Genomic DNA, 25,077 nt, shown 5'->3' on the forward strand with positions numbered 1-25,077 from the left:
GACATTTTTCTCTTTGGACCCATGGTGAAGAATCACTGAAACGACTGCACAATGACATCAATAAGTTCCATGCCACCATCAGACTGACCATGGACTACTCTCCAAAATCGGTTGCATTCTTGGAAACACTCATCTCCATCAAGGACGGTTACCTCAGCACTTCGCTTTACTGCAAGCCCACAGATAACCTCACGATGCTCCACTTCTCCAGCTTCCACCCTAAACACATTAAAGAAGCCATCCCCTATGGACAAGCCCTCCGTATACACAGGATCTGCTCAGACGAGGAGGAGCGTAACAGACATCTACAGACGCTGAAAGATGCCCTTATATGAACGGGATATGGGCTCGACTGATCGATCGACAGTTCCAAGGCGCCACAGCAAAAAACCGTACCAACCTCCTCCGAAGACAAACACGGGACACCACTGACAGAGTACCCTTTGTCATCCAGTACTTTCCTGGAGCGGAGAAACTATGACATCTTCACAACCTTGAACACGTCATCGGTGAAGATGAACATCTTGCCAAGGTCATCCTCACGCCCCCACTCCTTGTCTTCAAACAACCGCGCAACCTCAAACAAACCATTGTTTGCAGAAAACTACCCAGCCTTCAGAACAGCGGCCACGACACCACAGAACCCTGCCATGGCGATCTCTGCAAGACATGCCAGATCATCGACATGGATATCACCATTACACGTGAGAACACCACCGACCAAATACGCGGTGCACACTCGTGCGACTTGGCCAACATTGTTTACCTCATATGCTGCAGGAAAAGATGTCCTGAAGCGTGGTACATTGGTGAGACCATGCAGACGCTGCGACAATGGATGAACGGACATTGCGCGACAATTGCCAGGCAGGAATGTTCCCTTCCAGTCAGGGAACACTTCAGCAGTCAAGGGCATTCAGCCTCTGATCTCCGAGTAAGCGTTCTCCAAGGCGGCCTTCAGGATGCCGACAACGCAAAATCGCCGAGCAGTAGCTTAAAGCCAAGTTCCACACACATGAGTACGGCCTCAACCTGGACCTTGGATTCATGTCACATTACATTCATCCCCCACCATCTAGCCTGGGCTTGCAAAATCCTACCAACTGTCCTGGCTTGAGACAATTCACACCTCTTTAACCTGGAGTTACCCCTACCTCTGGATCTGTAAAGACTTAAATACCTGCAAATGCTAGCATTCAAAGCATCTTTGACTTTGTCTGTATATGTTTCTGGAACATACATCTTCATTCACCTGAGGAAGGAGCTGCGCTCCGACAGCTCGTGTTTGAAACAAACCTGTTGGACTTTAACCTGATGTTGTAAGACTTACCGTAATAATTAAAACTGATAAATTCTATATTAACTAATTTTATGCAATGCAAAATGTCTGGTAGCATAATAGTTTATAAGCATGAAGACAGCAGCTGTGCAGAGTATAGACCAGTTCTAATACAAATAGAATAATATGTATTTAAGGGAAAATTTGCTGTACACAATGGAGAAAAGAATAGAAGATTGTGGTGATGGGGTTGGATGTAGCTGGGTGAGAGAAGGTGCATGCGAGTGTTAATTCCAACGTAGATCAGTTGGACCGAATGGCCTGTTTGTGTGCTGCAAATAGTATGTAAAGTTAATATTTTGAATGCAGTCTGCTCAGAAGTGAAAAAGAGAGCTGGTCAGGCTGTGGATACAGCCAGAAAAAAACAAGAGGAGAAAATATGTTTGTGGGATGAATAATGAGCGGAAACATTAAGACATGAAAAAAATTGACAGAAGTTGGAGTCCTGGAGAGCTCTGAAAATGGATGACGTGAAAATAGCAAACACGAATCTGACAGATGAATATAAGCTCCAGTCAAATTTTTAAAGAACATTTTGTTAGGGATTGAATGTTATAAGCATTTTAAAATGGCAGCTCTCGAGTAGGTGGTATGACAAAGGAGAATATATTATGGAGTGTAATTTGTGCTGTTTAATAGTTTCATGTTTAACCAGTAATTGGTTTAGCTACACTGTGTACTCAATTATCAGTTCCCTTAAAAAAAGTATTTCATTTATGCAGCACCTCAGGATGCCCAAGTGCTTTTTCAGCCAGTGAAGTACTAAATTTAATCATTTTTGGAATTCAAGAAACGTGGCAGTCAATCTGTGCACAGCAAGATTCCACATAGGAATGTGATGAGGACAAAATAATCTCTATTTATCAACCACCATCACAATATTTAAGACATTGAAGAGAACTCCCCTGCTCTTTGGAATCAGACACGGAATCTCTTGCATCTATCTGAGGGCAGGTGAAGCCTTGATTTAACATTTCATTTGAGAGTTGGCACCTCCAACAGTGCAGCACTCGTTAGACTTGTTGATGATCACTTGAAACAAATGCCTGGGCTAACTCTCAAGCTTGTACAAAATGGCTGCAATGCATTGAAAAATGGGAGTATCCAAAACAGCAGTTTAAAGAATTAACCAGTCTGCTTGCTGCACATTAAAATCTTTGAATGTAAATTGGGCATTTAATGTATAACATTTTAAATATAATGAATATTTTTAACTTGGGTAATGCTGTCTTAATGAATGTTATAATTTTGACTGAAAACTTCCTTGGAGTCCAGTTTAGAAATTAATGCAAATAAACCAAATTATATATTCTCTCATTCCAATTTTCTCCTCTTCTACCCTGAAGGCACTGACTCGTATCAGGAGACAATTCCATGGATGCTGGTCATTCTGCAGTAATTCGCCCATGTGGCCATTCTTCATGTGTAAGCCTAGACGGTAAGTTTTAGCAGGCTGTTTGACTGTGGGTGTGGGGGGGGGGGGGGGGGGGGGGGGGGGGGGGGGGGGGGGCATCACAGTTGGGCTTCATCTTGTTCTTAATTGATGGTTAAAAATAAATCAAAAGTGTTATAAACTGCCTGATTACTGCGGGCTGGGGACTATTGCCTATACCATAATCCTTAATGCGTATGAGCTCCCCAATGAGGAGGGCAGAGAAATCAGAATCACCTGCATAAATAGAGCTGGCCAGTGTGGAACCAGCGAGAGAGGAGAGAGCAGTGGTGGAGTACTGCTGCTGTTGTATATATGTAATTGTAAATAAAGTTAATTCTTTCAATTCTACGAACTCGTGCTGGATTCTTCGTGGCCCTCCCATTAAAAAGTTTAGGTGAAATTAAATGACTGCAGTTACAGTGTAAGGTGTGGCTCAGTGAATACATATTGGGTCCTGTTGCCGCCTTTGGGTGGCACGGTGGCAGAGTGGTTAACACTGCTGCCTCATAGCACCAGGGACCCGGATTCAATTCCGGCCTTGAGTGATTGTGGAATTTGCACATTCTCCCCATGTCTGCATGGGTTTCTTCCACGTGCTCTGGTTTCCTCCCACAGTCCAAAGATGTGCAGGTTAGGTGTATTGGCCATGCTAAATTGCCTCTTAGTGTCCAAAGGTTAGGATGGGTTACGGGGATAGGCAGGATGCCCAAATTGATGGGCCAAATTGGATTAGATTGGATTGGATTTGTTTATTGTCACGTGTACCGAGGTACAGTGAAAAGTATTTTTCTGCGAACAGATCATTTAAGTACATGGGAAGAAAAGAGAATGAAAGGAAATACATAATAGGGCAACACAAGGTATACAATGCAACTACATAAGCACCGGCATCGGATGAAGCATACAGGGGTGTTGTGTTAATGAGGTCAGTCCATAAGAGGGTCATTTAGGAGTCTGGTAACAGCAGGAAAGAAGCTGTTTTTGAGACTGTTCATGCGTGTTCTCAGACTTCTGTATCTCCTGCCTGATGGAAGAAGTTGGAAGAGTGAGTAAGCCGGGTGGGAGGGGTCTTTGATGGCCTGCTCTGTACGGATTCTATAATTCTTTAATGAAGCATCCCAGCATGCTTCACAGAAATGTTATTAAATGAAAGTATGACAGTGGTCCATCTTAAGGAGATATTAGATCAGCTGACTAAAAGTTTTGTTAAAGAATACGTTTTTAAGATGTGTCTTAAAGATGTAGGGAGGAAATTCCAGAACTTTAGGGCTTTGGTAACTGAAGGCACAGTCATCAATGATAGAGAAATTATGATTGGGAATGCACAAGAAGTGAGAATTAGAAGTAGAGATGTCTCGGAGGATTGTGGGGATGGAGGAGATGAGAAATGGGGAGAGCAAGGCTATGGAGGAAATTGAAAATAAGAATGAGAATTTTAAAGTCAAGATGTTGTTTCACTGGGGCCCAGTGGATGTCAGCGAGCTCATGGGGCTGGGCAAGGGACTGGTTTAGCACAGTGGGCTTAGACAGCTGGCTTGTAATGCAGAGCAAGACCAGCAGTACAGGTTCAATTCCCATTCCAGCCTCCCCGAACAGGTGCCGGAATGTGGTGACTAGGGTCTTTTCACAGGAACCTCATTGAAGCCTACTTGTCAGGCAGCAGGGTTTTAGGTGACCCAAGTTTATGCGGGGCGGAAGGTGAGAAATCAGCAAGGGATGCTTGGGTATAGTTGAGTACAGAGCTAACAGATTTTTCTAACAGATTTAATTGAATATTTTGAGGAGGTGACTCCATGTGTTAATGGGTGGCACGGTAGCACAGTGGGTAGCATTGTTGCTTCACAGCTCCAGGGTCCCAGGTTCAATTCCTGGTTTGGATCACTGTCTGTGTGGAGTCTGCACGTTCTCCACGTGTCTGCGTTGATTTCCTCCGGGTGCTCCGGTTTCATCCCACAAGTCCTAAAAGACGTGCTGTTGGGTGAATTAGATATTCTGTAACTAAACAGGTGCCGGAATGTAGCCACGAGGGGCTTTTCACATAATTTAATTGCAGTGTTAATGTAAGCCTACTTGTGACAATAAAGATTATTATGATGGAAGTGCAGTTCTTGGTGTCTACATGAACTTCAGTAAGGTTTTTGACAAGGTTGTGCATGGGAGACTGATCAAGAAGGTCAGATTCCATAGGATCCAGAGCAGTTTGACAAATTGGATCCAAAATTGGCTTAGCGGCAGGAGGCAGAGGGTGGTGGTCGATGGTTATTTTTGCGACTGGAAGCCTGTGTCCAGTGGTATAACGCAGGGATTGGTTCTTGGTCCCTTGCTGTTTGTCATGTACATTAATTAAATAGATGTGAATGTGGGAAATATGGTCAGTAAGTTTGTAGATGACCCTATATAGATAGGCTTGTCAGATCGGCAGAACAGTAGCAAACTGAATTTAATGCTGAACAGTGCAAGATGATGCCTTTTGGGAGGACTAACAAGACAAGGGAATACACAACGGATGCTAGGAAGTACAGAGGTCCAGAGTTACCTTGGACCGCATGTCCATAGATCCCTGAAGGTAGCAGGACAGGCAGATACAGTAAAGTAGGCGTATGGTTACTTGCCTTTATTATCATAGGCATAGAATATAAGAGCAGGGTGGTTATGGTGAAGCTGTATACAATGCCCGTGAGGCCAGAGCTAGAGTTGTTTGTGCAGTTCTGGTCGCCACAGGAAGGGTGTGATTGCGGTGCAGAGGAGATTCACCAGGACGTTTCCTTGGCTGAAGTGTTTCAGCTATGAAGAGAGACTGGTTAGTCGGGGTTGTTCTCCTTAGAGCAGAGAAGGCTGAGGGGGGGCCTGATTGATGTGTGCAAAATTATGAAGGACATGGATAGGTTAAGATCGGAAGCAACTTGTCTTCCTAGCAGAGGGGTCAATAACCAGGGGGCATAAATTTAAGGTAAACTGCAATTTAGAGGTGATTTGAGGAAAATCTTTGTGACTCAGACGGTGGTGGGAATCTGAAATCCTAACTGCCTGAAAGGACGGTAGAGACGGGACCCTCAACATTTAAGAAGCATGCAGATGGACATTTGTATGCATTGCATACTATGGCATTTTAAAGCCACAAACAAGTGCTGGAAAAGGGGATTATACTAGAGAGGTACTTGATGGCCGGTGCAGGTACAATGGGCTGAAGGGCCTGATTTTACGACCAATAGAGTAATGAATGATATTCAATAGGAGATGAGCTGAAATGGCCAAAGATGGGTCAAATTACAGAGGTGGAAATAGACACAGACAATCTTAAAGACGGCATGAATATGAGGTCAGAAGTTCATATCTGCATCAAATATGACACCAAAAGTTTTGAACAGCATGGCTTAATTCATTCTTGAAGAAAAGCTAGAGGACAAATTTTAGCTTTATTTGTGTCAATTTTACATGAGTGTGATTAATGTACGAGTTTCAGATATCTTGTGATTTATATAATTGGTGCAGTAAGGGTTAGAAACCTGAGTTAGTGTGTGTATGACTGCTGCAGTCATATTTTAAAAAAATGTGGTTTGAAAGGCAGAGAGGTTTTTTGGAGACTTGTGCAATTAAAGCATTGTAGAAGTTGGACTAATATAATTTTGTTTATATAGGAAAGTTCCATGGACTGCAGATAATTAGAGACAAGGGTAATTTTTGTAAGCTGATGTAGTTAATGGTAGGAGCCAGCAGCTGAAGCAGTTAAGTACTGAGTATTCAGTTTTGAAGTTCAGTTTTAGATTTGATTGTGGACAGGCTGGTAGTTTCTCTCAAAACAGTGATTTTAGGATTTTCCTGGGAATAGGACAGGAACAGTTTCTCAAAGGCTGGCAGGTTAAGCAGTACTATGGGACAGTTAAGAGTCTGCAGGCTGTTTCCTGACCTGATTATCAGTCCTGTAAAAGGATCTCTGTTAAGCAAGTATTCCTCGGTCTGCTAATTGTATTTAAAAGTGGATTTTGACCTGAAATGGGTTTTTGAGTGGAGATAAAAGATAGCAGTTATAATTTATTGTTTCATTGTATTATTAAGCATTGTTTAATGCAGTGTTCTTCAAAGTCGGGGGCGCGATCCGCGGGTGGGTGTCGGGAGGGTTGCGGAGCCATTGTCCACAGCGCTCACGACCGAGCAAATCCCCGCGCAGCAGCCGACTTTTCATAACGCCGGCTGCAAGCGGCCACGAAGATGTTTTTTAAAAAAAAATTAGGCCGCATTGCGCATGTGCGCACGATGAGCGGCGCACATGCGTAGTGCGGCCGCTATTTTTAAAAAACGGTTCCAGCTTTTTTGTTTTACAAGTTCTGTAGTGGTTTTTATTCATTTATTTTATTCATTTAATTTTTATTTTTTTCATTTATTTCATTCATTTTATTTGTTTTACAAGTTCGGGGGGGGGGGGTTCATTCATTATTTTTTACAGTTTGGGGGGGTTTATTCATTTTTTCATTTATTTTACTCAGTTTATTTTTTATTTGTTTTTACAAGTTCAGGGGGGTGGGTTTATTTGATAAAACTTTACAGGAAAAAACGTTTGAAGAACACTGGTGTCATGGGTAATTGTAAGCTATTTTCTTTGTGATGCTAAAGTTAGTAATACTGTGATGGTAATAAAGTTTGTTTTAATATACCATATTCCTTTTTGTCTATGGATCCACTCCTGGAACAAAGTATCATTTCCTCACATTGTTACAAATTAAATTAAATATTGTGGTTTCTGTCCGGTATCCCAACAACTGTTGGGGTTTGGTCCGAGAGCATAATATGAGACATTATACATTGTTCAAAATATCAGTGTAAATGAGAGAGGAATAAATGAGATTCTAAAAGTGTCAGATTGTAACAGTTGTTCATCTCGGTAATTAAGTATTGTTGAAAAGAGACATAGTGCAAGACGAAAAACTTTGATACCATAAAGAATACCAGTAGTAAAGGGAACAACAATTTACACTACATTCAAAGCGAGCGCTGTAGCTGAGTCAAATGACAATGCCATATCTTGTGGCAGCTGGGAATTTTTGGGAAATAATGTTTTAAAACAGCAACCGGAACCTAGAATATTCTGCCCATTGTGTTTATAAGCTTAAAAAAACAGTTACCTGTCCCACGTGGCTTATTTGGAAAGTTCTTGAACCACTGATTAACGAATTGGGCCCAAGACTGTACCGGAGCCTGCCAAGTTCTGATAGGCATGGGAAGGAGAAGTGAAAGGACGGTTACAACGGTGCCATCGTCAAAGTAAGAAGGCAAAATAATTTAAGCTGCACTCCTCTGTTGCATAAAAAACAATTTGGGCTGATGCAAGGGCCAAACCAGTCACGAAATTGGGTGTCACGGAGAAGAAAATATTTAAGCTACGGGAGAACATCAAGTACGAGGTCAGATGAAGTCCACGTTAAAATGTTTTTGCACTTGGTGAAATTGTCAATGAAATAATCCTAATCAATGCATTGATGAATCCACAGATAACTTTGATAACATTAAATGACTTTGACAAGTATTTTAATCTTCAAACTGTGTAGCACACCGAGGATAGAACACCTCCAATAAAGCAACAAAAGGGCGAAAGACAACACCCAAGCAAACCACATGAGGGTGGCAGACCACGTCAGCACACTGAAATAATTATATCTAGGGGTTTAGTGCAGAGGGGAAACATGACTGAGAACCAACTGGAAGGCTTTTAAACATAGATATTTTTGAAAAGGCTGACACGTTAGCTAAACTGCAACAGCAGGTGACGGTGCTGAGCCATCTGGCTCTGATTAAAGGTAAAGTAATAGAGCATTTTAAGCTGCAAATGGATAATTAAGCCATAAGTAGTATGATTACAGAACTAAAACAAGTTTAGACTTTGTCGAAGACACAACTGGCTAACAGTGAAACACAATGAGGGATTTCTGCTGCAGACAGAGAAAGAAAACAGAGAAATAAGATTGGAAAATGTTTGTATCAAAACTAAATTGAAAGATTCAAGCAGAATATGTACCGTTGAAAATGCACAATAAATTAAAATATTCAATGAATCAAATCATTCAGGATCTGAACAAGCACATTTTTTAGGTTAAGAAAGATAAAAAGAGACTTTAAAAGAAACCGAGAAGTTGAATGTTGGGAAGAATATGCACTTAGTCGCATCTCTGAAAAAGCACAAGGAGGAAATAACATAGCTGAATTCCGTTGTTGGCAAATCGAAGAGGGAGGTGGCAGAACTTGATCAGAAGTACAGACTGACACAAAAGCTTTAAAAAAAATTTTTTTTTTTTAAAGAGTACCCAATCCTTTTTTGTTTCCAATTGAGGGGCAATTTAACATGGCCAATCCACCTACCCTGCATATCTTTGGGTTCTAGGGATGAGATCCATGCAGACATGGGGAAAATGTGCAAACTCCATATGAACAGTAACCCGGGGCCGGGATTGAACCCAGGTCCTTGGTGCCATGAGGCAGCAGTGCTAATGTCTGCGCCAACATGCAGCCCCTGCCTGGTACAATAACAGATAGAAAATGTACTCAAAGAACTTGCTGTGTTGAAAGACTCTTTGAAGAATCAGTAATTTCATCTGGAAGTTACAAAAGATATTGACAACCACTCGAGAAAAAATTGTGTTGGGACTTCGGGTAGAGACAATGCAATACACTGAAGTGCAGAGTGAGAAAGCAAGAAACAAAAATGAAAGAATAGCAAGTCGTCCTGCAGGTTAAATGCAAAAGGAATACGTAACCCTTCAACAATATAACGTAATTTTTCAAAAATTTAAGACTGTCTTGAACAGCAGAGAAAATGTCCAGGAGACTCCGTTAAATTACAAGAAAATTCAAGACGAAGCAATTGAGCTCCGCAAGTAAAAATAAAACCTGTTGTAGGAAGTTCACACACTCCAAGGATCCCTCAAGTCAGTTTGTTCCTGTGGAAAAATAAGAGAAGCAAACTAAATTTCATGTCACTTTGAGAGAACCTGGAAAAAACAGTTGGCTGATAGACTCAGCCACGTTTTATATTCCAGGAGGAAGCAAAGAGATGCAAAAAAAGATCATGCAGACCTTGAACTACAAAATGAAAGACAATAAGGAAGGAATTGAAGGAGGGAAAGGAGAAGATGAAGAATTCTTGCGTATAGGAACACCAAAAAGTAGAAAACTTGCAGCTCCAAAATGACAGTCAAAAGAGTTACCGACCACTTCAGCAGCATACCCAAGTGAAAGTAGAAGCAAATTCAATGAAGTTAGATTTTCAGTTAGAATTTGATCAACTTCAAACATCGCACGTATCGTGAAAAATACCTGTAACAGGAGACAAAAGTGCGGATTAATCAAAACAATTAGTCAAATGCAGAATTAACAACCTAAATTGATGAAATACTTCAACATCAATCCAGTCTGGGGAACATGAAAGATGAGATGCACGATATGGTAGAACAAATCCCCTCTTCTAAAAACAGAGAAGGGAAATTCGAAGAAACAGAGTGATGGTCTAATGAGTGAATAAGAAAGTCGAAGGAGCAGTCAATGACCATGGAAGAAAGGCCCTAAAGGAAGTAAATGCCCAAATGAAGTTGTTAACCTTCTACAAGAGTTCCGCTGGTAACTCTGAAACAAAGACAACTGAACGCAGCAGAGTAGTTGCTGAGCCAATGAAAAGATGAATAAGTTTGAAAAATAAGTGGTAAATAAGCGAGTCAGCAAATATTTAGCTAAAATTGTGAAACAAATGGATGAATACTCCATTTTTGAATACTTCCAGGACAATAACGTGGCGGACCCTGCTCCCATGCCCATATGTCTGTCCTTGGCCTGCTGCATGTTCCAGGGAAGCTCAGTGCAAACTGGAGGAACAGTATCTCAACTTCTGGTTAGGCACAAGTTATGGGGAGAAGATGGGAAAATGGCACTAAATATATTGCTGATTGGCGAGCTGGTGCAGACAATCTAGGACAAATTGCAGCTCCCTGTGCCATAAAAGTTCAGTGAATACTGTGAGTTCTGCATCCTTGGCCAAGATGTTCCAGTCCAACTCTCAACAGTGGCATCAATCCAGCACTGGAAATAAAAAAAAAATTATGTTTACGGGATATGGTTAGGCCAGCATTTATTGCCCACTCCTAGTTACCCTTCAGAAGGTAGTGGTAAGTTGCCTTCTTGAACTGCTGCAGTTCCCTGAGGTGTATGCACACCCACAGTGCTGTTAGGGAGGAAGTTTCAGGATTGTGGCCCAGTGACAGCGAAGAAATGGCGATATAGTTCCAAGTTGGGGTAAAGGTGTCCTTCCAGGTAGCAGTGGTCATGTGTTTGGAATGTGCTACCTAAGGAACTTTGGCGAGTTCCTACAGTACATCTTGTAGATGGTACACACGGCTGCCACTGTTCGTCGGTGGTGGAGGGATTGTGGAAGGGGTAACAATCAAGCGGGCCGCTTTTCCCTGGATGATGTCAAGCTTAGTGCTGTTCTTGTTGGAGCTGCACTTGTCCAGGCAAATGGCGAGTATTCCATGACACGCCTGACTCGTGCTTTGTAGATAGATGGTGGACAGTTTTTCGGGGGGGGGGGGGGGGGGGGGGGGGGTCAGGAGATAATTACTCGCCATAGGATTCTTAGCCTTTGACCTGTTCTGGTAGCCACAATATTAATATGGCTAATCCAGTTCAGTTTCTTGAAGGCGATGGCCATTGCCTGGTACTTGTGTGGTGCGAATGTAACTTGCCATTTGTTAGCCCAAGCCTGAATATTGTCCAGTTCTTGCTGCCTTTGGACACGGACTGCTTTATTATCTGAGTACAGAATGGTGCTGAGCCTTGTCCAGTAATCTGCGAACATCTCCACTTCTGACTTGGTGGAAGGGTGGTCATTGATGAAGTAGCTGAAAATGGTTGGGCCGAGGACACGATCCTGAGGAACCCCTGCAGTGATGTCCTGGAAACAAGATGATTGACCTCCAGCCACCACAACCGTCTTCCTTTGTGGCAGATATGACTCCAACCAGTGGAGACAATTTGGCTGGGGCTTCTAAAAGCCACACCTGGTGAAATGCTGCCTTGATGTCAAGGGCAGTTACTCTTCCCTCACCTCTGACATTCAGCCCTTTTTATCCATGTTTGAACCAAGGCTTCAATGAGGTCAGGCGGAAGTGACCCTGGCGGAACCCAAACTGAATGTCTGTGAGCAGGTTATTGTTGAGCAAGTGCCACTTCATAGCCCAGTGACTCCCATCACATCGCTGATAATGGCGAGTAGACTGATAGGGCAGGAATTGGCTTGGTTGAATTTGTCCTGGTTCTTGTGTACAGGGAAATTTTCCACATTGCTGGGTGGATGCCTTTGTTGTAGCTCTACTGGAACAGCTTGGTTAGGGGTACGGCAGGTTCTAGAGCATAAGCATTTAGTACTTTGCCGGGATATTGTCAGGACCCAGAGCTGTGGAGTATCCAGTGCCTTCAGCCATTTCTTTTATTTTCTGATTTAATAAATAAATTTACAGTGGCCCTGGGTCCTCAACATCGGAGTCAGCAGTGCTAACCACTGCTACCGTGTTGCCCTGCCTTCAGCCATTTCTTTTTGTTTTTAAATAATTTTTATTGAGAAATTTTGATTTTATACAACAATAACGCACCTTAGTAAAATACCGAAAATAACAATAATATTAACAATCATATACATTCGCCCCATCCCCATGAACAACCCAGCATTTTAACAACAACGCAAATTAACACACTATAGAGTTACAGAATAAACACTACAATAATGCACCCCCCCCCCCCCCCCCCCCCCCCCCGGGTTGCTGCTGCTATTGACCCAGTTACCTATCTCTGAGCCAGGAAGTCCAGAAAAGGCTGCCATCGTTTATAGAACCCTTGTATTGATCCTCTCAGGGCAAATTTGACCTTTTCCAATTTTATAAATCCCGCCATGTCACTGATCCAGATCTCCACGCTTGGGGGCCTTGCATCCTTCCATTGTAACAGAATCCTTCGACGGGCTACTAGGGACGCAAAGGCCAGGACACCGGCCTCTTTCGCCTCCTGCACTCCCGGCTCCACCCCAACCCCAAAAATCGCGAGTCCCCACCCTGGTTTGACCCTGGATCCAACCACCCTCGACACCGTCCCCGCCACCCCCTTCCAGAATTCTTCCAGTGCTGGGCATGCCCAGAACATATGGGCGTGGTTCGCAGGACTCCCCGAACATCTGGTGCACCTGTCCTCACCCCCGAAGAACCTACTCATCCTCGTCCCGGACATATGGGCCCGGTGCAGCACCTTAAATTGGATGAGACTAAGCCTCGCACATGAGGAGGAGGAGTTGACTCTCTCCAAGGCCTCCGCCCAAGTCCCATCCTCTATCTGCTCCCCGAGTTCCTCCTCCCATTTAGCCTTCAGCTCCTCCACTGACGACTCCTCCACCTCCTGCATTACCTTATAGGTGTCAGACACCTTCCCCTCTCCTACCCACACCCCCGAAAGCACTCTGTCCATCGTCCCCTGCGAGGGCAGCAAAGGGAATCCCTCTACCTGTCGCCTAGCAAACGCCTTTACCTGCAGGTATCTGAACATGTTCCCCTGGGGAAGGCCAAATTTATCTTCCAGTTCCCCCAGGCCCGCAAACCTCCCGCCAATAAACAGGTCCCTCAATTTGCTGATGCCCGCCCTTTGCCATCCCCTGAATCCCCCATCCGTGTTCCCCGGGATGAACCGATGGTTGCCACCCAGTGGAGCCTCCATCGAGCCCCCTGTTTCCCCCCGATGCCGTCTCCAATGTCCCCAGATTCTTAGGGTCGCCGCCACCACCGGGCTCGTGGTAACCCTCTTGGGGGAGAGCGGCAACGGTGCCGTTACCATGGCACCCAGGCTTGTACCTCTACATGACGCCATCTCCATTCTTTTCCACGCCGCCCCTCCCCCCTCCATCACCCATTTACGCACCATTGACACATTGGCTGCCCAATAGTACCCCAGAAGGTTGGGCAGCGCCAGCCCGCCTCTATCCCTTCCTCGCTCCAGGAACACCCTCCTCACTCTCTGAGTCCCATGTGCCCACACAAAGCTCAGAATACTGCCGGTCACTCTCCTAAAGAAGGCCCTGGGGATAAATATGGGCAGGCACTGAAAAAGGAACAAGAACCTCGGAAGCACTGTCATTTTGACGGACTGCACCCTCCCTGCCAACGACAATGGCAGCATGTCCCACCTCCTGAACTCCTCCTCCATCTGATCTACCAGTCTGGTAAAGTTATGCTTGTGGAGAGTCCCCCAATCCCTGGCCACTTGCACCCCCAGGTACCTCAAGCTCTCCCCTGCCCGCCTAAGCGGGAGCCCACCAATTCCTTCCTCCTGGTCTCCAGGGTGCACCACAAACACCTCGCTCTTGCCTAAGTTTAATTTATAACCTGAGAAGGTCCCAAACTCGGCTAGTAACTCCATCACTCCCGGCATCCCTCCCACCGGGTCCGCCACATACAGTAACAGGTCGTCGGCATACAACGACACCCTATGTTCCTCTCCACCTCGCACCAAGCCTCTCCACCTCTCTGAATCTCTCAATGCCATCGCCAGCGGCTCGATTGCCAGTGCAAACAACAAGGGGGACAAGGGGCAACCCTGCCTGGTCCCTCGGTAAAGCCGGAAGTACTCCGACCTCATCCTATTCGTGGCCACGCACGCCATCGGGGCCTCATATAGCAGCCTTACCCATCTAATGAACCCTTCACCAAATCCAAACCTCCCCAACACCTCCCATAGGTACCCCCACTCCACTGTATCGAAGGCCTTCTCCGCATCCAGCGCCACCACTATCTCTGCCTCCCCCTCAATCGCCGGCATCATAATGACATTCAGCAATCTCCGCACATTCGTGGTCAGCTGCCTTCCCTTCACAAAACCTGTCTGGTCCTCATGCACAACCCCTGGCACACAGTCCTCTATCCTGGTGGCCAGGATTTTTGCCAGCACCTTAGCATCCACGTTGAGGAGAGATATGGGCCTGTATGAACCACACTGCTGGGGGTCCTTGTCCTTCTTTAAAATTAACGAGATCAGCGCCCGTGACATCGTCGGGGGCAAAGTCCCCCCTTCCCACGCTTCGTTGAGTGTCCGCACCAGCAAGGGGCCCACTAGGTCCACAAACTTTTTATAAAATTCCACCGGGAACCCATCCGGCCCCGGTGCCTTCCCTGACTGCATCTGCCCGATCCCCTTAACTAGCTCCTCCAGCTCAATCGGCGCACCCAGCCCCTCCACCTTCTCCTCCTGCACCTTCGGGAAAGAAAGCCTGTCAAGGAACCTCTCCATTCCCCTCCTCTCCCCCGTTGGCTCCGACTGGTACAGTTCCCCGTAAAAGTCCTTGAAGACCTCATTCACCTCTACCCCCTTCCGCACCACATTCCCACTCTTGTCTCTCACTCCAGCAATCTCCTTAGCCGCATCCCGCTTACGGAGCTGATGAGCCAGCATCCTACTCGCCTTTTCACCATGTTCGTACACTGCCCCTTGTGCCTTCCTCCACTGTGCCTCCGCCTTTCTAGTGGTCAGAAAATCAAATTCAGCCTGCAGGCTGCGCCTCTCCCCCAACAGTCCCTCCTCTGGTGCCTCTGCATACCTCCTGTCCACCTCCAGCATCTTTCCCACCAGTCTATCCCTCTCACTCCTCTCGCTCCTCTCCCTGTGTGCCCGGATGGATATCAGCTCCCCACGAATTACTGCCTTCAGGGCTTCCCAGACCATCCCCACCTGAACCTCCCCCGTATCATTCACCTCAAGGTACCCCTCAATACTTGCCCGGACCCTCCTACACACCTCCTCCTCCGCCAACAACCCCACATCCAACCGCCACAACGGACGTTGGTCTCGCACCTCCCCCATTTCCAACTCTATCCAATGCGGAGCGTGGTCAGAGATTGCAATGGCCGAATACTCGGCCTCCTCCACTCTCGGAATCAGTCCCCTACTCACCACGAAGAAATCTATCCGAGAGTAGACCCTATGTACGTGGGAGAAGAAAGAGTACTCACGTGCCCTCGGTCTCACAAACCTCCATGGATCCACTCCACCCATCTGATCCATAAACCCTCTCAGTACCTTGGCCGCCGCCGGCCTCCTACCCGTCCTAGAGCTGGACCGATCCAGTGAAGGATCCAACACCATATTAAAGTCCCCCCCTATGATCAGACCTCCCGCCTCCAGATCCGGGATCCGTCCCAACATACACCTCATAAAGCCCGCATCGTCCCAATTTGGGGCATACACACTAGCCAGTACCACCTTCTCTCCTTGTAGCCTGCCCCTAACCATCACATACCTACCCCCCTTATCCGCCACCACCTCCGATGCCTCAAACAACACATTTTTCCCCACCAGAATCGCCACTCCCCGGTTCCTCACATCCAATCCCGAGTGGAAAACCTGCCCCACCCATCCCTTCCTCAGGCGGACCTGGTCCGCCACCCTCAGGTGGGTCTCCTGAAGCATTGCCACATCCGCCTTTAGCCCCTTCAGGTGAGCCAGTACCCTTGACCGCTTCACCGGCCCATTCAACCCTCTCACATTCCAGGTGACCAACCGGATCAGAGGGCGTCCCGCCCCCCTCCCCCGTCGGCTAGCCATAGCCCGTCGACTGCCCGCCCCAGGCCAGCGTCCCCTGCTCGACCCCGTCCCCATAGCGACAACCCCTCACCTCTGTCCCCCCAGCCCCCACCAGCTCCTTCTTGACCCTACCAGCAGCAACCCGGTATTCCCCTTTCCCCCCCTCCCTTCCCCCCCAGGCTAGGAACCCTCCCAGCCGCGAACCGTCCTCCATTGTACTTCCGTGGGTCAGCTAACTTCTGCTGACCCCGGAAACTCCCGCCAATAGCCCGACCCCTCCCGAAGTGGGATCATCCCCCAATCTATCCCTCCTCCTGGCACCGCTGCAGCGCGGGGAAGAACCAGTTAAGGCCCCACCTCCCCCGTCACCATCTCCGCCCCCCCAGCCCCGCAGCGCGGGAAACCAGAGGAAAGCCCGCGCTTTCGCCCTGCCCCACCACCCCCTTCTGACGCAGCTCCCAAATATCAGTCCCCCTCCATACCCCCACTCCGACATAGAATACAACATACCCCCCCGACCCTCCCCGCAAGATACACAGCCCAAACAATGCCCCAAGCACAAAAACAAAAACATAGCAGAACAACCCCCCTGTAAATAACCATATCAAAATTGCAAAAGTACTAAAACAAGAAGAAAAAAACAGAAGAAAAAGAGAACACAGCAACAGCCGAATCCAGCACTAATATCTTACAGCCGACCTCGCAACCCCCAACCCCTAGTTCAAGTCCAGTTTCTCCGTCCGCACGAAAGCCCACGCCTCCTCCGGGGAATCAAAATAATGGTCCCGGTCCGAATAAGTTACCCACAGGCGCGCGGGCGGCAACTTCCGAACTTTATCTTTTTTCTATAAAGCACCTCTTTCGTCCGATTAAATCCGGACCGCCGCTTAGCCACCTCCGCACTCCAGTCCTGGTAGATCCGCACTACCCCATTCTCCCAATTGCTGCTCTTCACCTTCTTGGCCCAGCGCAGCACGCAGTCCCGATCACTGAACCGGTGGAACCTCACCAGCACCGCACGCGGGGGTTCATTCTCCTTAGGCCTCCTGGCCAGTACTCTGTGAGCTCCCTCCAGCTCCAGGGGCAGATGGAGAGACCCGGCCCCCACTAGCGAACCCAGCATTACAGCCACATAGGCTGTCAGGTCCGATCCCTCCAGCCCCTCCGCAAGGCCCAAGATCCGCAGGTTTTTCCGCCTCATGCGGTGATCCAGCTCCTCGAAGCGTTCCTGCCACTTCTTGTGGAGTGCTTCGTGCCCCTCCACCTTACTCACGAGGACCACGGCCTCCTCCTCTCGTTCAATGGCCTGCGTCTGCAACTTCTTGATGGCAGCACCCTGGGTGGACTGAATCTCTGACAGCCTTCTGTTTGTTTCCTGCAGAGAGCTCAGTACTTCATCCTTGAATTCTTTAAAGCAGCGCAGGAGATCAGTTTGTTGCTTCTGGGCCCAGAGTCTCCACTCCCCTGGAGCTTTGTCGGTGGCCATCTTGGATCCCTTCCCCCGTTTTTTCTGAGGAGCTGCTGCTGTTTTTTCCACCTTTCCACTCCGAGTTCGAGTCATGGACTGCAGGGAAAGTCGTTCAGCACACCTTCCCCCACCGGGAGACGTCGAAAAATTTCCGTTTTGGGCTCTCAAAAGAGCCAAAAAATCTCTTTAAAACGGGAGCTCCCACATGTGTGGCTTATTGCTGCATAACTGCCACCGGAAGTGCCTTCAGCCATTTCTTGATATCATGTGGAGTGAATCGTATTGGCTGAAGACTGACGTCTGTGTTGCTGGCGACCTCCAGAGACCGAGATGGATCATCAACTCGGCACTTCTGGCTGAAGATTGTTGCGAATGCTTCAGGATTGTCTTGCACAGATGTGCTGGGGTCCTCCATCATTGAGGATGGGGATATTTGGGGAGCCTCTTCCTCCAGTGAGTCGTTTAATTATCCACCACCATTCAACTGCAGATCTCAGATCTAATGCGTCCATATGGAATTGCTTAGCTCTGTATATTGCTTGCTGCTTAAGCTGTTTGGTACACAAGTAGTCCTGTGTTGTAGCGTCACCAGGTTGAAACCTCATTTTTAGATATGCCTGGTGTTACTCCTGACATGCCCTCCTGCACTCTTCATTGAACCAGGGTTGATCCCCTGGTTTGATGGTAATTGTAGAGTGGGGGGACATGTCGGGCCGTGAGGTTGAAGATTGTGATTGAGTACAGTTCTACTGTTGCTGAAGGCCCACAGCGCCTCATGGATACTCTGTCTTGAGTTGTTCGATCTGTCCGAAGTCTATTTCATTTAGCACGGTGGTAGTGCCACACAACACAATGGATGGTATCCTCAATGGCTGACAGGGTAGCACAGTGGTTAGCACAGTTGCTTCACAGCTCCAGGGTCCCAAGTTCGATTCTTGGTTTGGGTAACTGTCAGTGTGAAGTTTGCACTTTCTCCCCGTGTCTGCATGGGTTTCCTCCAGATGCTCTGGTTTCTTCCCACAGTCCAAAGATGTCAGGCCAGGTGGATTGGCTACACTAAATTAGCTCGCTAAATTTCCCTTGGGTTAGGTGGGGTTATGGGGATAGGGTGGACGTGTGGGCTTGAGTGGGGTGCTCTTTCCAAGAGTCGATGGGCCGAGTCGTCGTCTCCTGCACTGTAAATTCTATGATTAATCTATGATTAATGTGAAGACAGGATTGTCTCCACAAGGACTGTGCGGTGGTTACTTCAACCGATACTGTCATGAACAGATGCATCTGCAGAAGGCAGGTTGGTGAGGGTGAGGTCAAGTGTGTTTTTCCCTGTTGTTGGTTCCCTCATCACCTGCTGCAGTTCCAGTCTAGCAAATATGTCCTTTAGGACCCGGCCAACTCTGGTATTTCTGAGCCACTCTTGGTTTTGGACATTGAAGTTCCCCACCCAGAGTATATTCTGCACTCTTGCCACCCTCAGTGCTTCCTCCAAGTGGTGTTCAACATGGAGGAGTACTGATTCATCAACTGACAGTAGATGATACGTGGTATTCTGGAGGTTTGCTTGCCCATGTTTGATCTGATGCCATGAGACGTCATGGAGTCCAGAGTCAATGTTGTGGCCTCGCTCGTCAACTCCCTCTTGACTGTATACCTGGATCTGTCTTGCTGGTGAGAATGGTGACAGTGATGTCTAGATCATTGTAAGGTCTGATTCTGTGAGTGTTACTATGTCAGGCTGTTGTTTGACTAGTCTGTGCGACACCTCTCCCAACTTTGGCACAAGCCCCTAGACGTTAGTAAGGAGGACTTCACTGGATTAACAGGGCTCTGTTTGCAGTTGTAATTTCCAGTGCCTGTGTGGTCCGTCCAGTTTTGTTCCTTTTTCATGTTTTTATAGCGGTTGAATACAACTGAGTTATTTACTAGCAAATATCAGAGGGATTTAAGAGTCAATCAAATTGCCGTGGGTCTGGAGTCATACTTATGCCAAACCAGGTAAAGATGGCAGATTTTTGTTCCCTAAAGGGCATGTTTACGACAGTCAACAGTGCTTCATGGTTGTCATTAAGCTTTTAATTCCAGATTTTTTATTTAGTTTAAATTCCACCATCTGCCATGGTGGGATTCGGATTTGGGTCTCCAGATCATTACCCTTGGTCTCTCTGGATTACTAGTCCAGTAGTAATACCACTTGGCCACTGGGTCCCACTTTATGCACATATGCATTCATGCCCCTCTGCTCCTGTACCCCTTCTAAAATTTTAATCCTTATTTATAATCTTTATTAGTGTCACAAGTAGGCTTTCATTAACATTGCAATGAAGATACTGTGAAAATCCCCTCGTCGGCACACTACAGTGCCTGTTCAGGTACATTGAGGAGAATTCAGAATATCTAATTCACCTAACAATCACGTCTTTTGGGACTTGTGGGAGGAAACTGGAGCACCCGAAGGAAACCCACACAAGCACTGAGAGAACCAAGCTGGGAATCGAACCCAGGTCCCTGGCAATGTGAATAAACAGTGCTAACCACTGTGCTACTGTGCCACCCTTGTATTTTATATTGTCCCTCCATGTTCTTCAGTACAGTAGTGGTGAAATCTTGCCTCAATTGTGTAGAAACTTGGTTTGTCCGCACCTAGAGTACTGGGAGTTTTGGTCATCTTTGCTTAAGAAGGATATTATTGCAATAGAGAGAGCTCAATGAAGGTTCATCAGACTGTCCTATGAAGGAAGATTTGGGAAACTGAGCCTGTAATCTATGCTGCTTTGAAGAATGAGAGCTGATCACTTTGAAACCGACAAAATACTTACATGGGTAAGATGTTTCCCCTGGATGGGAAGTCTAGAATCAGGGGACACAATTTCAAAATAGGGAGGAAGCCACTTAGAACTGAAATGAGGAGAATTTCCTTTACTCAGAGGGTTGTGAATCTTTGGAATTCTCTGCCACAGAGGACTCTGGAAGCTCAGTAATTGCGCATGCTTCAAGTAGAGATTGACATATTTCTTTTTTTTTAATAAATGTTTTTTATTCAGTTTTCATGTTTTATATTGAACAAATTACAAATTGTTAGAGAGAGAGAGAAAGAAAAAAAAAGAACACGCAAAAATTAACATATATATTTACAGGTAAGCATCTTCGTAATAATAACTGTGGCCTCCCCCCTTTAGCCGGCATACATATTTTACATTCTCCAATATGGCCGAGGCACATCAACCTTCGATTCTTGGCCACCCGACTATTCTTCCTCTTGTTCGTTGGCCACAAACTGGTCCCGGAACAATTGCGTGAATGGCTCTCACGTTCTGTGGAAGCCGTCGTCCGACCCTCGGATGGCGAATTTGATTTTCTCCATTTGGAGAGATTCCGAGAGGTCGGACAGCCAGTCTGCAGCTCTGGGCAGTGCTGCTGACCGCCAGCCAAACAGGATTCTACGGCGGGCGATCAGGGAGGCAAAGGCAAGGGCGTCCGCCCTCCTCCCCAGGAATAGATCTGGCTGGTCTGAAACCCCGAAGACCGCCACTATCGGGCATGGCTCCAACCTCACCCCCACCACTTTGGACATAGCCTTGAAGAAAGCTGTCCAGTACTCCACAAGTCTGGGGCAAGACCAGAACATGTGGGCGTGGTTGGCCGGGCCTCTTTGGCACCGTTCACATCTGTCCTCCACCACCGGGAAGAACCTACTCATGCGGTTTCTCGTTAAGTGGGCTCTATGTACCACTTTTAGTTGCGTCAGGCTGAGCCTTGCGCACGTGGAGGTGGAGTTGACCCTATGTAGTGCTTCGCTCCAGAGTCCCCACCCTATCTCCATCCCCAAGTCGTCCTCCCATTTCCTTCTTGTTGCGTCCAGTACGGTGTCGTCCCTTTCTACCAGTCGGTCATACAGGTCGCTACAGTTCCCTTTCTCTAGGATACTTGCGTCCAGTAGGTCTTCCAGTAGTGTCTGTCGTGGCGGTTGTGGGTACGTCCTTGTCTCCTTTCGTAGGAAGTTTTTGTGCTGGAGGTACCGCAGCTCGTTCCCCCCGGCTAGCCGAAATGTCTCTGTCAGTTCGTCCAGTGTTGCGATCCTGTTGTCCGTGTATAGGTCCCTGATGTTAGTGTCCCCCCGTCCTGTCTCCACCTTTTGAAGGTGGCGTCAGTCAGTGCTGGTGTGAACCTATGGTTGTTGCAGATGGGAGCCTTGTCCGACATTTTGATCAGGCCAAATTGCTGCAGCAGTTGGTTCCAGGATTGGAGGGTGGCTGTCACCACTGGGCTGCTGGAGTGTATTTTGGGTGGGTGTGGGTCTGCTGCCATGGCGAGGGCCCGGAGGGAGGTTCCCCATGCAGGAGGCCTCCTCCGCACGCACCCACTCGGCTTCTGGCTCCTGGATCCGTCCCCTTACTCGCTCGGCTGTTGCCGCCCAGTGGTAGAATTGTAGATTCGGGAGAGCTGCCCCCCCCCCCCCCGGATTTTGTTTTTGTAGGACCTTCTTTGGGATCCTAGCATTTTTACCCCCCCATATGAACGCCATGATAAGTTTGTCCAGCACTTTGAAGAAGGCCTTGGGGATGTAGATCGGAATGGATCTAAACAGGAAGAGGAACCTGGGCAATACGTTCATTTTGATCGTCTGGACTCTCCCCGCGAGGGAGAGTGGGAGTGTGTTCCATCTTTGCAGGTCCTTTTTTACTTCCTCCGCCAGGCTGGTGAGGTTCCATTTGTGGATCCCTTTCCAGTCATGGGCTATTTGCATCCCCAGGTGGCGGAATTTATGTCGGGCTCCAAACTCTTTCAGGAGCGCGATGATTCCGTCCATGCTGCTTTGTGGGTCCGAGATGTAGAGGAGCAGATCATCTGCATAGAGTGAGACTCTGTGCTCTCTGCCTCCCCTTCGGATCCCCCTCCAATTTTTTGCTGCCCTGAGCGCGATTGCTAGCGGTTCGATTGCTAGTGCGAACAGCAGCGGGGACAGTGGGCATCCTTGTCTGGTGCCCCTGTGCAGCTAGAAGTATTGGGAGTTGGTATTGTTGGTCCGTACACTCGCCATGGGAGCGTTGTATAGGAGCTTTACCCAAGCGGTGAACCCTGTTCCAAGCCCGAACCGCTTTAGACATATTTCTAAATGCCAGTGACATAAAGGGAATAGTGTTAGAATAGAACATTGAAGTGGATGATCCGCTCTGATCACATGGAATGGTTCATTAGGCTCAATGGACTGAGCGGCCTATTCATGCTCCTATATTCCTATTAATGCCATTTGCGACGCCTCAGATACTGTCCATATGCAGAAGGCTTGGGCTGATAACTGACAAGTTACATTTGTGCGAGGGAAGAGCCATCTCCAACAAGAGAAAATCTAACCACCTGATATTCAATGGCATCAGCATCGCTGAATCCTCCACTGTCAACAGCCTGAGCTGATGCAGCTCCGTTTCGTTGACCATAAACTTAGTTTGATCAGCCATATAAATACTGTGGCTACAAGAACAGATTAAAGGCTAGGAATCCTGTGGCGAATAACTTGCTTCCTAACTCCCCAAAGCCTATACTCAATTTACAAATCAGGAGTGTGATGGAATACCCTCTACTTGCCTGGATGAATGTAGCTCCATGAACTCTCAAGAAGCTTGACGCTATTCAGGACAAAGCAACGTGCTTGATCAACACCCCATCCACCACTTTAAAAATGGACTCCACCACCGATGCACATTGGCAGCAGTGTGTGTCATCAACAAGAAACATGGCAGCAACTCAGCAAGACCCCTTCGACAGCTCCTTCCAAATCTGCAACCTCAACCACTTAGAAGGACAAGAGCAACAGAAGCATGGAAACACTAGCTGTATGTTCCACTCCACATCCCGCACTTGGGACGATATCGCTATTCCTTCATTGTCACTGGGTCAAAATCCTGGAATTCCGTTCTTCATCTACACATGGACTAAAGCATTTCAAGAAGGTGGCTGACCGCTACCTTCTCGAGGGCACTTGATGGTGGGCAAAAAATTCAGCCTTGGCCAGTGAGGCTGACATTCTGTAAAATATAATTTTCAAAAAAGGTCAGAATTGAACTTTTCCCTTGCATCATCAGGCTTGAGGCAGAAGCACCTGATGACAGTGGGATACTAATCCGTCAGTGAAGTGAGTTCATACAATTAGGCAATTCTGATAGTGGATTCAAGATCCTATTGCAGATGGCAAAGCCATCACCATGGCTTGCTGTAGACTTTCAAGTGGAAGGTGTTTCCATATGCTTGTTCCTGCAGCTTCCACTTCTCAGCAAGGCAGGTCTCACTCAGCATGGTGATATTAATTTGGAGTCTTGGTAACTGAATTGATATGGTCACTCTTGAGATTATCCATGAGTGATTTCATATTTCTAGTTGCAAAATTTAAAGTTTTCTTTTTTTGACCACAAGGATAGTGATCCTACAAGTGTGTGGTTCCCCAAAGGAGGGATATATTTGTATCGGAAGCAGCTCGGAGAAAGTTCACTAGTCTGGTTCCTGGACAGAAGCGGTTGTGTTCTGAAGATAGATGGAGCACATTGGGGATTTGTTGGAGATTAGCAGAATGGGAGGTGATCTTATTGGAACATTATAAGATTCTGAAGTGGCTTGACAGGATTCAAGCTGCTTTTCTAAAAGCAGAGAATAGATGACAATTTAAAAAATGTGGGTGAAATGTTCATCCATATTCCTCTCCCAAAAGGCACAGATTTTTTCCAAGTACCAGCAGACCTCCATTATCTCAGTAAGTGGCATTTCTTACTATATGATCAGAAATAGTGTGCAAAGCTGCTTCATCATGGAGACCATATCAATTGAACCAACTGCTCTTTCCACTGATGCACACGTTCAGGGTGGGCCATTGGACAGTGATCGGATAGGAAAGTGGCTGAATTTGGTAAATCTATATAAGGACTTGGAAAATAGGAATAGGAGTATGCTCCTTAAGCTTGTTCTGTCATTTAATAACATCATGATTATTTTTGACCTTGATTCCCTGACGTCCAAAAATCCTACCAATCTCAGCTTTGAATATACTGAATTACTGATTATCTGCAGCCATAGAGACTTTCAAAGATTGACAGCCCTCTGCGAAAAGAATTTCAGTCTCAAATGATTGATCCTCTTATTCAGAAACTCCTAGTTCTAGACTCTTTGGCCAGTGGAAACATTCTCCCCATATCTTTGTTGTCACTCTCTCTCCCCACCCCCCCCCCCCCCCCCCCCCCAGAATATTAATTTCCATGT

The 25,077-nt window shown here is 46.9% G+C and overlaps 1 protein-coding gene across 2 annotated transcripts in view; it reads left to right on the forward strand.

The window, feature by feature from the left end:
* osbpl8 (oxysterol binding protein-like 8) overlaps positions 1-25,077 on the forward strand; it is a 350,856-nt gene that overhangs the window by 20,390 nt on the left and 305,389 nt on the right. For both annotated transcript variants that reach the window (XM_038780245.1, XM_038780246.1), the window contains exon 2: positions 2,686-2,777. In XM_038780245.1, coding sequence (XP_038636173.1) covers positions 2,714-2,777 — 64 coding nt within the window. In that variant the 5' untranslated portion in view covers positions 2,686-2,713. The remainder of the gene's footprint in view (positions 1-2,685; positions 2,778-25,077) is intronic.

The sequence above is a fragment of the Scyliorhinus canicula genome, chromosome 20 (assembly GCF_902713615.1).
Source record: "Scyliorhinus canicula chromosome 20, sScyCan1.1, whole genome shotgun sequence".
In the NCBI taxonomy this organism is placed as follows: Eukaryota; Metazoa; Chordata; class Chondrichthyes; order Carcharhiniformes; family Scyliorhinidae; genus Scyliorhinus; species Scyliorhinus canicula.